A 19,184-nucleotide genomic window follows, 5' to 3' on the forward strand; every position below is an offset into this window, starting at 1 on the left:
TCACAAAGAAAGAAAACTACAGGCCAATATCACTGCTGAACATAGATGCAAAAATCCTCAACAAAATACTAGGAAACAGCATCCAACAGCACATTAAAGGGATCATACACCATGATCACATGGGGTTTATCTCAGGAATCCAAGGATTCTTCAATATATGCAAATCAATCAATGTGATACACCGTATTAACAAACTGAAAGAGAAACACCATATGATTATCTCAATAGATGCAGGCAAACTTTTGACAAAATTCAACACCCATTTATGATAAAAACCCTCTGGAAAGTAGGCATAGAGGGAACTTTCCTCAACATAATAAAGGCCATATATGACAAACCCACAGCCAACATCATCCTCAGTGTTGAAAAACTGAAACCATTTCCACTAAGATCGGGAACAAGACAAGGTTGCCCACTCTCACCACTATTATTCAACATAGTTTTGGAAGTTTTAGCCACAGCAATCAGAGAAGAAAAAGAAATAAAAAGAATCTAAATGAGAAAAGAAGTAAAGTCGTCACTGTTTGCAGATGACATGATGCTATACATAGAGTACCTGAAAGATGCTACCAGAAAACTACTAGAGCTAATCAATGAATTTGGTAAAGTAACAGGATATGAAATTAATGGACAGAAATCGCTTGCATTCCTATACACTAATGATGAAAAATCTGAAAGTGAAATAAAGAAAACACCCCCGTTTACCACTGCCAGAAAAAGAATAAAATATCTAGGAATAAACCTACTTAGGTAGACTAAAGACCTGTATTCAGACAATTATAAGACACTGATGAAAGAAATTAAAGATGATACAAACAGATGGAGAGTTATACCATGTTCTTGGATTGGAAGAATCAACATTGTGAAAATGACTCTACTACCCAAAGCAATCTACAGATTCAGTGCAATTCCTATCAAACTACCAATGGCAATTTTCACAGAAGTAGAACAAAAAATTTCACAATATGTATGGAAACACAAAAGACCCCAAATAGCCAAAGAAATCTTGAGAAAGAAAAACAGAGTTGGAGGAGTTAGGCTCCCTGACTTCAGAGTCTACTACAAAGCTATGGTAATCAAGACAGTATGGTACCGGCACAAAAACAGAAATAGAGATCAATGGAATAGGATAGAAAGCCCAGAGATAAACCCACACACATATGGTCACCTTATCTTTGATAAAGGAGGCAGGAATGTACAGTGGAGAAAGGACAGCCTCTTCAATAAGTGGTGCTGGGAAAGCAGGACAGCTACATGTAAAAGAATGAAATTAGTACACTCCCTAACACCATATACAAAAATAAACTCAAAATGGATTGAAGACCTAAATGTAAGGCCAGACACTATCAAACTCTTAGAGGAAAACATAGGTAGAATACTCTGTGACATAAATCACAGCAAGATCCTTTTTGACCCACCTCCTAGAGAAGTGGAAATAAAAACAAAAATAAACAAATGGGACCTAATGAAACTTCAAAGCTTTTACACAGCAAAGGAAACCATAAACAAGATGAAAAGACAGCCCTCAGAATGGGAGAAAATATTTGCAAATGAAGCAACTGACAAAGGATTAATCTCCAAAATTTACAAGCAATTCATGCAGCTCAATAACTAAAAAACAAACAACCCAATTCAAAACTAGGCAGAAGCCCTAAATAGACATTTTTCCAAAGAAGATATACAGATTGCCAACGGACACATGAAAGAATGCTCAACACCATTAATCATTAGAGAAATGCAAATCAAACCTACAATGAGATATCTCACACTAGTCAGAATGGCCATCATCAAAAAATCTAGAAACAATAAATGCTGGAGAGGGTGTGTAAAAAAGGGAACCCTCTTGCCCTGTTGTTGGGAATGCAAATTGATACAGCCACTATGGAGAACAGTATGGATGTTCCTGTAAAAACTAAAAATAGAACTACCATATGACCCAGCAATCCCAGTACTGGGCATATACCCTGAGAAAACCATAATTCAAAAAGAGTCATGTACCAATATGTTCATTGAAGCTGAATTTACAATAGCCAGATTATGGAGGCAACCTAAGTGTCCATCAACAGACGAATGGATAAAGAAGATGTGGCACATATAAACAGTGGAATATTACTCAGGCATGAAAAGAAATGAAATTGAGTTATCTGTAGTGAGGTGGATGGACCTAGAGTCTGTCATACAGAGTGAAGTAAGCCAGAAAGAGAAAAACAAATACCGTACGCTAACACATATATATGGAATCTAAAAAAAAAAAAAAAAAAAAAAGGTCATGAAGAGCCTAGAGGCATATCGGGAATAAGGACACAGACCTACTAGAGAATGGACATGAGGGTTCGGGGAGGGGGAATGTTAAGCTCTGACAAAGAGAGAGAGTGGCATGGGCATATATACAGTACCAAACATAAAATACATAGCTAGTGGGAAGCAGCGGATTAGCACAGGGAGATCAGCTCGGTGCTTTGTGACCACCTAGAGGGGTGAGGTAGGGAGGGTGGGAGGGAGGGAGATGCAGGAGGGAAGAGATATGGGGAACATATGTATATGTATAACTGATTCACTTTGTTATAAAGCAGAAAGTAATACACCATTGTTAAGCAATTATACTCCAATAAAGATGTTAAAAAAAGTACATTAGAAAAAAAATACCTGTACTCAGAAAATTATAAGACACTGATGAAAGAAATCAAAGGTGACATAAGCAGATGGAGAGATATACCATGTTGTTGGATTGAAGAAATTAATATTGCGAAAATGACTATACTCCCCAAAGCAGTCTACAGATTCAGTGCAATTCCTATCAGATTACTAGTGGCATTTTTTACAGAACTAGAACAAATCTTAAAATCTGTATCTCTGTATGGAGATACAAAAGCCCCCGAATAGCGAAAGCAATCTTGTGGGAAAAAAACGGAGCTGGAGGAATCAGACTCCCTGACTTCAGAGTATATTAAAGCTACAGTCATCAAAACAGTACGGTACTGACATAAAAACAGAAATACAGATTAATGGAACAGGATAGAAAGCCCAGAGATAAACCCACGCACCTGTGGTCAACTAATATATTAGAAAGGATCAAGGATATACAATGGAGAAAAGACAGTTTGTTCAATAAATGATGGGAAAACTGGAAAGCTACATGTAAAAGAATGAAATTAGAACATTCCTTAACACCATACACAAAAATAAACTCAAAATGGATTAAAGACCTAAATGTAAGACCAGACACTATAAAACTCAGAGGAAACCATTGGAAGAACACTCTTTGACATAAAGCAACATCTTTTTTGACCCACCTCCTAGAGTAATGGAAATGTAAACAAATGGGGCCTAATGAAACTTCAAAGCTTTTGCACAACAAAGGAAACTATAAACAGGGCAAAAAGACGAAAAGACAACCTTCAGAATGGGAGAAAATATTTGGAAATGAATCAATGGACAAAGGATTAATCTCCAAAATACATAAACAGCTCATGCAGCTCAATATTTAAAAAACAACCCAATCAAAAAATGGGCAGAAGACCTAAGTAGACATTCTCCAAAGAAGACATATAGATGGCCAAGAGGCACATGAAAAGCTGCTCAGCATCACTAATTATTAGAGAAATGCACATCAAAACTACAATGAGGTATCACCTCACACCAGTTAGAATGGGCAGCATCATCAGAAAATCTACAAACAACAAATGCTGGAGTGGGTGTGGAGAAAAGGCAATCCTCTTGCACTGTTTGTGGAAATGTAAATTGATATAGCCACTATGGAGAACAGTATGGAGGCTTCTTAAAAAATTAAAAATAGAATTACTATATGATTCAGCATTCCCACTACTGGGCATATACCCAGAGAAAACCATAGTTCAAAAAGACACATGTACCCCAGTGTTCATTGCAGTACTATTTATAATAGCCAGGTCATGGAAGCAGCCTAAATGCCCATTAGCAGACGAATGGATAGAAGATGTGGTACATACATACAGTGGAATATTACCCAGCCATAAAATGGAACAAAATTGGGTCATTTGTAGAGACGTTGATGAACCTAGAGACTGTCATACAGAGTGAAGTAAGTCAGAAAGGGAAAAACAAATACCGTATATTAACTCATGTATGTGGAGTCTAGAAAAATGGTACACGTGAACTGGTTTTCAAGGCAGAAATGGAGACATAGATGTACAGAACAAACGTATGGACACCAAGGAGGGAATGTGGAGGTGGGGGGTGGTGGGATGAATGGGAGGTTGGGATTCACCTATGTACACCAATATGTATAAAATAGGTAACTAATAAGAATCTGCTGTATAAAAAATAAACTAAAATTCAGAAAAAAATAAAGAGACAACCAAGGATCACTAAATATATGTTTATACATCTCTGTTTTTTAAGAGACTGGTCAGTGTGCACTTCTGAGGACTTTGATCCCTGTGTATGTACCACTGCTTTGATTCCCTTGGGGTTATGCTTTTTTGGGGGCTTTTGCTTGTTGCTGTGGTGAAGCACTGAATAAGAGGGGAGGTAATTAGCATAATTTGTGATATTATGGCCCTAGATAATTAATATTTATTTATTTGGTTGCACTAGGTCTTAGTTGTAGCAGGCGGGCTCCTTAGTTGTGGCTCGCTGGCTCCTTAGTTGTGTCATGTGAACTCTTAGTTGTGGCATGCATGTGGAATCTAGTTCTCTGACCAGGGATCAAACCCAGGCCCCCTGTATTGGGAGCATGGTGTCTTAACCACTGCGCCACCAGGGAAGTCCACGGCCCTAGAATTAATGCCACACGATTCTCAATGGAACAAGATTCAGTGAGTGCCTGTGTATGGACTCTGTCAGTCATAGTTTACTGGTAGTTCTGAAATGTGTAGGCAAATTACGGGGAGATCAGAGGATCCATCTGGGTTTTCTTTTTGTAGTTTGACCTATCATTTATGATTTTCAAAAATCATGTTAGTTTAAAACATGCTTCTCTCCTCTTACCCAGTGATAAATGCTGCTCATTCTTTCTACAATGGAACAACAACTCTGCCAATATCAGATGAAGACAGAACTCCACGAAAGAGAATTAGCAAAACCTTAAATATGACTACGAGTCCTGAGGAGAAAAGAAAAATCATTGGGGATACTTTTGTTAAGGTACCTTTTTAATATCATCAATGTGTACTATTTTCGATGTGAATTTTAGTATTTTTTTCTTATCATTATACCAAATAACCAAATTTTGTGACTAATTTTGATTCTTTTGTTGGCTAATAGTTTTACCGTATATTGCTATTATACTGACTTAGTAAAAACTTTTATGTTTTTAAAAAACATGTACTTATGTTTTCAGTTTGTTGTTTTCACTGCTTAAGAATAGATATTTTCAGTTGATATTAGATTTTAGTTCTTTGGGTATTTCAATGGCTAGACCTTTTTAGGCTTTTGATGGGAATGTTCATATACCTTTTTGAATCACATTAAGCATGTGTTTTGAGGGTTTTTTTGACTTTTTAAAAAATTTTATTAGTGTATAGTTGGTTGACATTGACAGTGTGTTGGGTTTTTTTAAAATTTTTATTGCTAATATTTTGTCTCTTTTTTACATCTTTATTGGAATATAATTGCTTTACAAAGTTGTGTTAGTTTCTGCTGTATAACAACGTGAATCATCTATATGTATACATATGTTCCCCATACCCCCTCCCTCTTAAGTCTCATTCCCACCCTCCCTATCCCACCCCTCTAGGTCGTCACAAAACACGGAGCTGATCTCCCTGTGCTATGCGGCTGCTTCCCACTAGCTATCTGTTTTACATTTGGTAGTGTATATATGTCCATGCCACTCTCTCACTTCGTCCCAGCTTCCCCTCCCCGCCCCCATCCCGTCCTCAAGTCCATTCTCTACGTCTGTGTCTTTATTCCTGTCCTGCCACTAGGTTCCATCAGAATCATTTTTTTTTTAGATTCCATATATATGTGTTAGCATACAGTATTTGTTTTTCTCTTTCTGACTTACTTCACTGTGTGTGACAGACTCTAGGTTCATCCACCTCACTACAAATAACTCAATTTCGTTTCTTTTTATAAGCATGTGTTCTTAAAGGAGTTTATTTTGGAGGATGGTAGATTTCATCTCCTGGTCAGTATTACAAAAGGACTCTTAAGAAATTTAGCTGAAAGTATAAAATTTTGCTGTCTTTTAGAAGAATTCATCTCTTAAAAGGCTGTTTTACTCCTGTTGTTTATAGATTGCCAATGAAGTAATTGGAGAAATGAACCTGAAACCAGAGGAGGTTTTCCTTGCCCAAGGTACTTTACGGCCTGATCTAATTGAAAGTGCATCCCTTGTTGCAAGTGGCAAAGCTGAACTCATCAAAACCCATCATAACGACACAGAGCTTATCAGAAAGTTGAGAGAGGAGGTAAAAGCTTATGAGAACTTTCGCATAAAACCTCCCTCCCTTAACCATTTTTAAGTGTACAGTTCAATAGTGTCAAGTGTATTTGTATTGTTGTGAAACAGATCTCTGTAACTTTTTCATTTTTCCAAACTGAAACTCTATACCTGTTGAGCAACAGCTACCCTTTTCTCCCTCTCCCTAACCCCTGGTAACCTACCATTCTAATTTCTGTTTCAATGAATTTGACTACTTTAAATACCTCATAAGTGAAATCATACAGCATTTGTTTTTTCGTGACTGGCTTATTTCACTTAGTATAAGTCCTCAAGTTTCATCCATATTGTAGCATGTGATAGGATTTCCTTTTTAAGCTGAATAATATCCTGTTGTGTGTGTGTGTGTGTGTGTGTGTGTGTGTGTGTGTGTATATATATATATATATAGTTAATTTATTTATCCACCGATGGACATTTGGATTGCTTCCCACTTTCTTGTTGTTGTGAATTGTGCCGCTGTGAACATGGGTTTACAGATACCTCTTGGAGCCCGTGCTTTCAATTCTTTTGGATATGTACCAGGAAGTGGGATTTCTGAATCTTATGGTAGTTTTATTTTTAATTTCTTGAGGGACTTCCTTAATGTTTCCTTAGAAGTTATACTATATTACAGTCCCACCAACAGTGCACAAATCTTCCAGTTTCTCCATACCTTGCCCAACGCTTGTTCTTTTCTGTTTTTTTTTTTTTAATTAGTCATCCTAATGAGTGTGAATTGCCTGTACCTTTTTATTATTTTAGGCATCCTAGTGGGTGAGAAGTGGTAGGTTATCTCACTGTGGTTCTAATTTGCATTTCCCAAATAGCTAATGTCAATCATGTTTTTTGTGCTTATTGGCTACTTATATGTCACCTTTGGAGAAATATCTATTCGGATCTTTTGCCCATTTTTAACTTGGCTTATTTATCTTTTTATTATTGAATTGTATTTGTTCTTTATATTGTCTTGTTACAGCCCTTTATTAGATATATGATTTGCCTTCTGTAGGTTGTCTTCATTTTTTTGATGGTATCATTTGAAGAGTTTTAATAGTTAAACACTAGTATATTTTCTGATTTCCTTGTATTACAGTGAGGATTAGATCAGAGATTGGTGGGTAGGTTTGTTCTGATTTATTTCTATTTAAGAGGTTTACGTTTAAAATGTGTTTCAAAGAGAAATATGAAGATCACTAAAATATCTAATTCCTTATAAGCACATAGGAAGAAATACTTTAAAAGATGAAGTTTTAAAAACTGATTTTTAAAGGTAAAAGACAACAGGAAAAGCCAATAATTTGTTACTTTTTGTTTTCCATGTCATTTTGGTTACTAATTTGTATTAATTGGCCTTTTTATTCCCTGTAGGGAAAAGTCATAGAACCTTTGAAAGATTTTCATAAAGATGAAGTAAGAATCTTAGGCAGAGAACTTGGACTTCCAGAAGAGTTAGTTTCCAGGCATCCATTCCCAGGTAAAAAATAGAATTCTGTTTGATTTGTTACTGTGCCTTCATGTTGAACAAAAATCAATTCAGACAGCTTTTGAAGTAATTTATCATCTTAGGGAATATGTAATTTTAAAGAAAGGAAGGGATGGATAGGGAATAAATATTCTTTTTAGTGCCTACTGTATATATTTCATTTTATTAAATACTCATTTTTTATTGTATATATATTTAAATATTACATTATACTTGTGTAAATAGATTGTCATGGAATGTTGCCATCAGATGAGAAAGCCAAGAGATATTTTAATAACATCGCCACACAATTCTTAGTGTTAGAACTTGGGTTTATATGTTCTTTCTACTATACCATGATGTATTCCACAGGGATAAAACTCAGTTTTCTGAAATCCTTATCCCCTGACTTGTCTGAATGGCTGAACCATTTCTTTGCACAGTGCTGTATGTATTTAATTCATGACAAAATGAAAATATTCAGTTTTTAAATAGTCATTTGCTGTCATAAAATAAAATTAATTAGAGGTGGTATTTGTTAAAGTTAGGACTGTGAGTCTTAACCTGTTTTTGTTATGAGTTCTTGAGCTTGGCAAATCTTATACCTCAGTTTCTAGGTCTCTACAATAGTCATTGGGTGATGAGTTGAGGGAATGGTCTAATTAAATGAAAAAGCATAGTAATAGTTAACATTTCTTGAGTACTAGTATGTGCTAGGCATTCTGCTAAATACAGTATTTTACACATGTTGTCTTATTTGATCCTCACAATAGAAACTATTATGATCCTGTTGTCCAGCTGAGATAATTTTGGGACAGAGGCTAGATTGCCAGAAGTTATGCAGGTTGGGTTTGGAACCAGGATTCTAGCCCCAATAAGCTCTTCTCAGAGTTTGTTACTCTTAACTACCATATTGCCTCCATAAACAGTGTTACAAAGGTATAAGCCCATATGGAGATTAGCACTTGTTTATATTTTCAACTGTAGTAATTTGAGACGTTCAGTCCCTAACGTGTGTTGGCAAAGGATTGTGTATGAAAGTAATTTTAAATAGATTGGCATGTATATTGTGAATTAAAAATATTTATTGGAGAATTTCGAGATTCTTAATACAGGGACTATTAAAATAAGAGGTGTATATCATTGATGTGAACAGAACGGAAGCATTCTAAAAATGATGAGTTGGATGGGAAACTAATAGCTGCATTTCATATTAAACACTTTAAAAAACCTGAAGTGTATATGTCAATTATATTTCAATAAAACTGGTTACGGGCCTCCCTGGTGGCGCAGTGGTTGAGAGTCCGCCTGCCGATGCAGGGGATACGGGTTCGTGCCCCGGTCTGGGAGGATCCCATATGCCGCGGAGCGGCTGGGCCCGTGAGCCGTGGCCGCTGGGCCTGCGCATCCGGAGCCTGTGCTCCGCAACGGGGGAGGCCACAACAGTGAGAGGCCCGCATACCACAAAAAAAAAAAAAAAGAAAAAGAATAAAACTGGTTAAAAAAACAATGGCAAGGGTGTTTTATATTTTGGGAATAGTGACCTTTTTTTATTTAAAATTTTATATTAAACATAACATTTATATTAAATACCATTGTTACTCTTCTCTTTAGGTCCAGGCCTGGCAATCAGAGTAATATGTGCTGAGGAACCTTATATCTGTAAGGATTTTCCTGAAACCAACAATATTTTGAAAATAGTAGCTGATTTTTCTGCAAGCGTTAAAAAGGTAATAATTTGTGTTGAATTTGTTTTTTTAGGAGCTTTAAACAGGCACAGCTAATTGGTGCAAGGAATTGAATGGATTCTTGCTGTACTCCAGTCTTTACAATAAAATTGATTAGGGTTTCATTATTTGAAAATTCAGGGTAATTTAACCATTGGAGATGACTATGAAGAAAGTATTCTACAGACACTCTTAAATGCAGACTTCTCTTTTCAGCCATTCCATATATTTTAACAGATTGGATACCTTGAATCCCTGAAAATACTAGATACAAAGTATTTTAAAATACCCTTTCAGGGCTTCCCTGGTGGCGCAGTGGTTGAGAGTCCGCCTGCTGATGCAGGGGACATGGGTTCGTGCCCCAGTCCGAGAAGATCCCACATGCCACAGAACGGCTAGACCCGTGAGCCATGGCCGCTGAGCCTGCGCATCCGGGGCCTATTCTCCACAACGGGAGAGGCCACAACAGTGAGAGGCCCGCGTACCGCCAAAAAAAAAAAAAAAAAAAAAAAATACCCTTTCATATTTATTGCAAGAAGGCAAGGGAGATCATTGTAGTTCTAAATTGAGGATGATGGAAATGTCTCCAGTTCTTCTGTATATTTGGTGCCTAAATTTATAATCTGTGTTAAAGTGGGCTTTGGTTGGTAGTGCTTCCAGGTGTCAGACAAGAAGCAATGTAAATTCTCTTTGGAGTCTCTTCAACCAGACCTCAAAGAATTCCCATAAATAGAGTTTCAACAAATATGAGTTTACAATAAAAAACTATAAAATAGATATAAAAGTAAGGCACCATGAATGAGAGCTAGTGGAAACAACTAGTAGAAGACCCTCAAGTACTTCAGATACTGGAATTAGCATATAGGCAACATTTAAAAGTACTGAGAATTAAGAGAAGCAATTTTTAGTAAGAATAAGGTATATAAGAGACTAAAAAGTGACTGGGGAGCTTTGAAAAAAAATTCCATTCTAGAAATGAAAATAACTAAAATTAAAAAGAGCTAAAGAGAGAATTAGTGAAGATCGATGTTAAATTATCCAGAAATTGGAACAAAACATCAAAGACAAAATATGATTCAAAGAGGTTAATGTAGAATGAGAATGTCAACTTTAATGTATATCCAGAAGGAGATAATAGACAAAAGTATTGAAATTCCTCCACACTGGTGAAAGATACCATGCCTCAGATTCAGGAAGCATAATACATCCCAATCAGGATAAAGGAGAAGAATTTGACACCTAATAGGCATAACTATGGAAGCTACAGACTGCCAAAGACAAAGCAGCTGCAAAGAAAAGAGTGATTGCTGCATAAAGGAAAGGCTATTACTGGAAGCAGTAGTTAAAAGCAGGAAGAATTCAAAGTACCAAGAGAAAATAATTGTGAACAATACTGAACAGATAAACTGTCTCAAAGAACTAGGGCAAAATAAAGACATTTTCACATAAACAGAATTTACTACCAACAGTCTGTTACTTAAGGAGCTATAAAAAGGCAGTGGTTCTCAACCCTGGCTGTGTATTAGATTCAACAGGGGGAGCTTTTGAAGTATTCTATGCTTGGGTCCCTTCTCCCTAGAATTTATTTAATTGATATGAGATGGGACCTGAGCATACTAAGAAATTTGAGTGTATAGCTAAGATTGAGAACCACTGTTTTAAAGAAATGTGACATGAGGAGAAGCAAAAGGATACCAGTTGAAAGGTCTGAGATACAGGGACTGGTAAGCAAATAAAATGGTAAATGGATAAAATTAAATAGACATGGACTGTATAAACTGATCTAAATTTTGGTGTTTATTAAAGAAAATAGTATAACATTATATAGCTAAAATAGCATGTAAGCCACAGGGGGATCAATTGGAGTTAAAGCATTCAAAGATCTTTGTATTTTGGGGGGCTTCCCTGGTGGCACAGTGGTTGGGAGTCCACCTGCCGATGCAGGGGACGCGGGTTCGTGCCCCGGTCCGGGAGGATCCCACGTTCCACGGAGCGGCTTTGGCCCGTGAGCCATGGCCGCTGGGCCTGCGCGTCCGGAGCCTGTGCTCCGCAGCGGGAGAGGCCACAGTGGTGAGAGGCCCGCGTACCGCAAAAAAAAAAAAAAGATCTTTGTATTTTTTGCCATATGGGCAGAGATGATTCTCTTTTGTTAAATATCCCCACTTAAGGGGAAATGATAAAGAATAAAAATGGAGGGTTTAACTTCACAACTAGTAAAGGGGAAATAAATCAGCTGGGAGAAATCATCAGTTCAGAGGAATATAAAAAAGGAGAAAAATATAAAAAGTGGGGCAAATAGAAACTACTGAATTAAATGGTAGGATGGAATTCAACCATATTATTAACCCACAATTAAAAGGATTAACATCTTTAGTTAGGACGTAATTGTCAAACTAGATTGAGGAATAAAATCTAACTATAGTCTGTTTACTTTGGGATAGGAAGAGGGAAGGTAAAAGAACAGAAAAACATATACCAGGCAAATAAACCAAAAAAGAGGAAGTAGGTAGAGATATATTAATTTCAGACAAAGTTGACTTTATGGCAAAAAGTTTCCTTAGAGATAAGGAGAAGGTTTGACTCACGTGAGGTGTCCCTTGCTGTTGACAGAGGATTAAAGCCTCCATGTATGTAAATCTAATCTGTGTTTCTTGTCCTGATATTTAACCTCTCATAGCCCTGGCCCTCAGAAATGAAATTCTGACACACTGCATAGCACACACAAGTCAGAGAGAAATACCAAATAGAATCTATTGCTATAAACCAGAAAGTGGTAGATACATAAGATAGTAAAATGTACCAAAAGAGTGAATACTGTATTTCTTGAAACCCTGAGAAGTGTGTCTTTGGTTTTCCTAGCCACATACACTATTACAGAGAGTCAAAGCCTGCACAACAGAAGAGGATCAGGAGAAGCTGATGCAAATTACAAGTCTGCATTCACTGAATGCCTTCCTGCTACCAATTAAAACTGTGGGTGTGCAGGTGAGTTGTGTGACTTCATTGACCTGTGACATAACTTTCTGCTGCTCTTTTTGCTCATGTTAAAATAGGAATGTCTTAGGAAAATGAAATATGAAAGTATATACACCAAGTTTAAAAATGTAAAAAGGCAATATTTTATAGAATGTTTATGAAGTGAATAAGGTAATAGGAACTAAATATTCAGGCTGAGATTTTATAGATTTGAAATACCTGTCACTAAAATAAAATACCTGTAACTAAAGTGAAAAAAATTCAAAGAATGATTTGCTATAGGATTGGCTTGCTTGCTTCTGCCTTGAAGAACAGGTACCGAGAGGTCATGTCCTCATTTATCCTTCTTGATATGAAATATTTTGTGGCTTTAGAAGTCTCTAACTGCGAGAAGGCCCCCAGATGTACATGTTACACTATTTACGCATTGTTCTCAGCTTGTGTATTCCTTAAACCAGTGTCCTCTGCCTCTTCAACATGTCCCGTCTCTCCCTCTCTCTCTCTTAGCTGTGATAACCTACAACTAACATTTTCAGTATGTTCTGTCTTTCCAATTGTAAAAGCATATGACTGTAATATAGTTCTCATTTTTGAAATGCTATTCATAGATTATATTAAGTTCTTTATTTATATGATCATCAGGTGAGTTTCTGGGGGGAATAGCTTGGGAATCTAGGGAAGAGGAAGGTTTCTGTGATTTAGAATTTGAAGTTAAATGAAAACTAGAAAAGGTGTCAATAATTCAACTCAGAATGGTGCAAGTGCCAGTTAAGTGGGTTAATGTGTTTATAATGTTCTCTTATAGTAGAATTATGCGTGGGAAGAAATTAAATACATTTTAGAGATTGTTCATCTAAAACTTAATATATACTCTTTTCCATAAATATGTGAATCTGAGCCATCCTTTTAAATTCCTCTTTCCCCTGAATTCATGTAGCTCTGTTTGTAAATAAGACAATAAAAATTCATCGTTACTTTAAAATTAAGCTAAAATATTTTAGTTCATGGAAATGATAGGGCCAGCTATTTCCCCTCTTCTCCCTCTTTTTAAAGGTCCTATGTGAAAGCTACTTATATTGTTTTTAAATCATGTTGAAATAACCATTCCTGGAATTGTAGGAATAATTTTCTTTCAGTGGTGTATGGATTACCTCATTTATCATATGCAGATTCATTTTGAAACTCATCATATGATATTTCAGGCAGATATTACCCTACTATATAAAAATAGAAGAGCAGACAAGTGGTATTTTTTGTTTTTGTTTTTGTTTTTTCCAGTCCTAAGTAGATCTGTTATAGAAAACTTCCAGCTCTGTATGCTAACTCCTGCTAGGCAGGGAGTTGAACTAGTTCCCCATTCCCCTTTTTTGATAAGTTCGTAGATAATGCTATGGATAAATAAATAAATATAATTTGTTGGATGAGTAATTTCTTTTTTAAAAAATATGATTAACATATATATACACTACTATATATGAAATAGGTAAGCAACTGTATAGTACAGGGAACTATATAACCTGTAATGGAAAAGAATCTGAAAAAGAGTATATATATATATGTGTGTATATATATATATATGTATAACTGAATCACTTTGCTGTACACTTGAAACTAACACAACATTGTAATAACTACACTTCAATTAAAAAAAATGAAGCTTATTCAGGCTCCACTATTTTTCCCATCAAAATAGAAGTTTCTTTTGTTGTTGGTTATCTTAACTTTATCTAGTCTCTTAGGCCTTTGAAGCTGAGACTCTTAGAAGTCCAGATAAAAATCATAATTCATGGTTAGTATAGCAATGAAGTTTATTTTCTAAATACCAAAATAAACTGCATTTGTAAAAAAAAATGTACAGTACATTTAAAAAGTAATTCTCCCTATTTCTGCTCTCCAGTTAAATGTTCCCTCCAGAACCATTTAGAAAGAAAATGAAAGGGAATTATTGACACATTGTTCATCACCTTTTTCTCTTAACTGAACATCATGAACTTCTTTTCATTCCATTGCAAGTAGATTCTTATTCTTAACTGCTGCCTTATATTCCATGTATGATTATACCATAATTTATTTAATCATTCCCCTACCAATGGACATTTAAACCATTTTTACTTTGTCACTATTATAGGCATTTCGGCAAGTAATAACTTACTTTTTCAAGCAGTTATTCATGTATTTCAGTAATATTTTCTGGATTAAAGAGCATGTACATTTTAAACTTTGATAGGTACTATTATATTAACATTCAAATAGTCTGAATTCTTAAGTTTACTGTGTATTAGGTAGTTATCTAATGAATCTTACTTTTAAGTTGCTTTTCAGTTTAATTTTTTTTGTTTAAGCAAATGACTTGGATTAAACAGGACAGAGGAAACGGGAATCAGTATGATCAGTTTTATTCACTTATTTTAAAATTAACTTTCTTATTTTAAAGGAATAAATTATTTTTATATCTGACTTGAGAATCCTTTATCCATCTAAAGGATTTGGGAGATCTTGTCTGCCAAATTAAGTGTGCTGGCTATCTGTAGTTCGGCAGGTATTTGGAATGAAATCCCAGTGAATCTCTGGTGTATGTTGAATAAATTATTGAAATTACCGTGACACTTCTTTTTAATGTCTGAGCTGATTTAGGTAGAATTTAACCTACCTAAAGGGGATGTTAGGGACTTCCCTGGTGGTCCAGTGGTAAGGAGTCCGCCTTCCAGTGTAGGGGACACGGGTTCGATCCCTGGTCAGGGAACTAAGATCCCACATGATGCGGGGCAACTAAGCCCACACTGCTGAGCTTGTGTGCCTCAACTAGAGAGCCCGCCTGCCACAAACTACAGAGCCCACGTGCTCTGGAACCCACACAACACAGCTACGGAGCTCACGGGCCCTGGAGCCTGCGTGCCACAACTAGAGAAGACAAAACCCGCACAGCACAATGAAGAGCCCATGCACCGCAGTGGAAGATACTGCATGCCTCAACTAAGACCCGACACAGCCAAAAATAATGAATAAATAAATAATACAAAAAAATGTTAAATAGGGGATTTTAATTTAGGATTTGTTTATATCATTAGAAAGCTATCCATATATACTTACAGTCAAGCATATTTTTGTTTAATGGTGTCATCATGCATGAAATATTTTCCAGTCCATCTTTTGAATTCTGTAAAATCATTAAAATTATCAATTGTATTTTTATTTTCAGGGTGACTGTCGTTCTTATAGTTATGTGTGTGGAATCTCCAGTAAGGATGAGCCTGACTGGGAATCTCTTATTTTCCTGGCTAGACTTATACCTCGCATGTGTCACAACATTAACAGGTATGTTCTGCAGGTGGTGGAGGGGTGAGATGTAATGGAAGGATGTGTTTTTTTTTAAGGTCTTCCCATGTTGAAAGACCAGTGGCTCAAGTGTAGATACAGGTATGTGCTTAGGTCATAATCCAGCAGGTATTTAATAATACCTTGTACTTTGTTCCTTCATCACAGTGCAATCATCTGCTTATTAAAAAATTTTTTGCTTGAGAAATAGGAAGGTTTTTAATTGTAGTATGAAATACTAAAGACAGCTTTAAAAACATGTCTTCCCAATTAGCAATTTACACTACTTGTTTTATGATTAGATGTTTTATTCCAGAAGGATTGAAAGAATTGTACAGGTTATAGAACTACCGTTAGGGACTTAGTCAATTTAATAATAATTCCAGGGTAAATCAAAACAAAGAGACATATGCCAGATATCGTCAAAGTAACAGCGTTAAATGTTTAAAAAATTTTGAATTTAGTTTTTCAGATCCAGTTTTCCTTTAATTTACACATTAATTTCTTATGTTGGATATATCAATAACTGATTTATTGATATAATCTTTATGTAATACTGAGCATTGTCTGTTAGAAGTTCAAAAGTCTTACTCATTTAGTACCAGATTGCTAATTAAATGTTCTTATTTTACAGTGTTTCACTCTTTTCTATTTTCTTCGTGGGTTTTAGGCAGTTAACAACCAAAAAGAATTTCTTGAGATTTTAGTTTACTCAAATTAGCTACAGAAATTATAAACCTACTTGTTGATGTTTACTTAGCAGGGTATGTATATTTCTATACTGGTGTGGCTAGTATTTGTAGGCTGGTATGGCCTTCAAGACAGGAAGTCAAAGGGAAATCACATTTTTACTGATGGGAACATGTCCTTTAAAAGGCTTGCATAGATGAACCGAAGGCCCCCAAATACGGAAGCACCTTTAACACACTGAAAGGGTGAATTATTAATAAATAATGGTAAATTTGTAATTGCCTGTTTTGAATGAAGATAATTCTCTTGGTTAAAATAATGGTTCATAATTCATCTTCTGAAACATGCTAATACCTAAATAAACTTCATAGGTCATACAGAAAATTCCCTTTCACTAAGTTTGGCTCCACGGCTTTTACTATATAATTAATACATTTTTCATTTCACAACGTTCTTGTTTTATCTGTCTCTCTGTCCTTTTCTTTTGCTGAAGAGCACTTACCCTTGTTTAAACTTTATCTTGGTCCTTTTATAGTCTGGTTTCTCTGCCTGTCTTTTCTTTTTTCCCCATTTGTCTCCCCCTCCATTCTTAACCCTTCCTCCCTCCCCCAAAAAAGGAAAAAAATAAAGTCTAACAACCAATAAACAAAAAACTAGATTTTAAATATGAACCTAGCAAGCCCTTAAAGGGTGTTGGTGAATTTTTGATTTCTTTGCCAGGGTCTTTTTTTGGGAATTGGAATTTAAAAAAAAAAAAAAAAGCTTTCCATTTTTACCAGTCTTTCCCCCCTAATTTGCATGCTGGAATCTTTATACAGAGAGGGACTGTTCCAGTTTTACTGGAAGGCTGCCTCTCCCTGTACATTCTATGATCACTCTTGTTTGAACGAAATAAAAGAAAAAGGAGCAAGTTCATGGCATTCTTTTGCATAGTTGCTTTTTTCCTCTAAGGATTGTTTATGAGCTCTAGGAACTATTTTGTTTAGAAGTGTGGCTTACTTTCTATGCATGGAACAAAACCCTTCTTGTGACAGTATGTTTGGAAGGAGGCAATGAAGTATTTGGTGGTAGTGGTGGTTTTAATCTGATGCTTTTTTCTTCCATATGTTTTATTTTAAGTACCTATTAAGAAAAAAGAAAAAAAACATTATTAAACTTCACCATGGTAGTTGCAGGGGAGATTTATTTTCTCTGCTAAAGACAGATAGGGCTAAGGAAAAGGGACAGTTGCCTGCTGGCTGGAGTTGGATTGGAAAGAGCCAGGTGGCACTCATCTCTACTCCTTCTCTCTCTTGTTTTCTGGGTGAAGGTTGTAGAACAGATTCCCCAAACCAGTGGCAAGATTCCCCTTGAACTGTTGTAATTATTTGATCCTAATTTCCTCAAGCTACCTTCCAAATCCTACTTTTATTAACATCTGCAGCATATCTTCATAAGTTTCAAACAGACATTTACTTGAAGCAGTAGTAAGTCATTCCTTTTCAACCAAGTCTTAACTTTGGTGATATTCTTAACCTTTCTTTGGGATCAGTGTTTTCAAAATGTGAAAAAAAAAAAAAAAAAGGTTGAGTTGGCAGTCAAATAAGTTTGGGAAATTCACTGTAGGAGTCTCATCTTGGAAGTTTCCAGCGCATATTAGCATATTATAGTTTCTGAAGTTTTGTTATAAAACCTCCTCTTTATTTAATTTAGTGTTTCCCCAGGAATTTCCTAGGGCTACCATAACAAATTTCCACAAACTGGAAGGCTTAAGACAACAGAAATCTATTATCTCACAGTTCTGGAGGCTGTTGGAGGCTCTAAGTCTGAAATCAAGGGTGGTGTCCGCAGGGCCATGGCTCTCTCAGAAGGCTCTAGGGGGAGAACCCTTCCTCGTCTCTTCATAGCTTCTGTTGTTTGCTGGCAGTCGTTGGCTTGTGGCAGTATAACTCCAATCTTTGTCTCCATCTTTACATGGCTGTCTTTTCTCCATGTGTCTGTGTTTCCAGATTTCCTTTTTCTCAGAAGAACACCCACCGATCACTGGATTAATCCCCCCAAACACCATTATGACCTTTATTCGGTTACACTTACAAGGAGCCTATTTTCACCCACAGATTCCAGATGGACATGAAGTTTTGGGGATACACTTCAATCCAGTACATTAAATGGAAAGAGGATTGTGATAATCACTTATATCTTTTTGCACCTTCTGAGATACTAGTATTCCAGAAAATATACTTTGAGGAAGGTTCATAGAATAGAGACCCTTCTATAATCTTATATCCTATCCTACCTATTTGGGGATTTGAAGTAGGTAAGAGAGGGGCCTGAGAACAAATGGAAAGAATGTTCTTTTATGTAATTTGCTTCTCTTACTAAAACGTATTTTCTCTATAATTTTCACTACCCCCTTCTAGAGTTGTCTATATATTTGGCCAACCAGTTAAAGAACCTCCTACAGACGTTACTCCCACTTTCTTGACAACAGGGGTGCTCAGTACTTTACGCCAAGCTGATTTTGAGGCCCATAACATTCTCAGGGAGTCTGGTAAGCTGCCCATTCTGTTCATCACTGAATGCTCTAACTAGATTTTGGAAGCATGGCATTATTATTTCTAGTCGGAGG

At 36.1% G+C, this 19,184-nt stretch overlaps 1 protein-coding gene across 2 annotated transcripts in view; it reads left to right on the top strand.

Moving 5' to 3' along the window:
• The window catches only part of GMPS (guanine monophosphate synthase), a 76,904-nt gene that overhangs the window by 55,506 nt on the left and 2,214 nt on the right, over window positions 1-19,184 (top strand). For both annotated transcript variants that reach the window (XM_060099059.1, XM_060099060.1), the window contains exons 8-14: window positions 4,973-5,124; window positions 6,219-6,392; window positions 7,775-7,880; window positions 9,483-9,598; window positions 12,455-12,580; window positions 15,771-15,886; window positions 18,976-19,106. In XM_060099059.1, coding sequence (XP_059955042.1) covers window positions 4,973-5,124; window positions 6,219-6,392; window positions 7,775-7,880; window positions 9,483-9,598; window positions 12,455-12,580; window positions 15,771-15,886; window positions 18,976-19,106 — 921 coding nt within the window. The remainder of the gene's footprint in view (window positions 1-4,972; window positions 5,125-6,218; window positions 6,393-7,774; window positions 7,881-9,482; window positions 9,599-12,454; window positions 12,581-15,770; window positions 15,887-18,975; window positions 19,107-19,184) is intronic.

The sequence above is a fragment of the Mesoplodon densirostris genome, chromosome 5, assembly GCF_025265405.1.
Source record: "Mesoplodon densirostris isolate mMesDen1 chromosome 5, mMesDen1 primary haplotype, whole genome shotgun sequence".
Classification (NCBI taxonomy): Eukaryota; Metazoa; Chordata; class Mammalia; order Artiodactyla; family Ziphiidae; genus Mesoplodon; species Mesoplodon densirostris.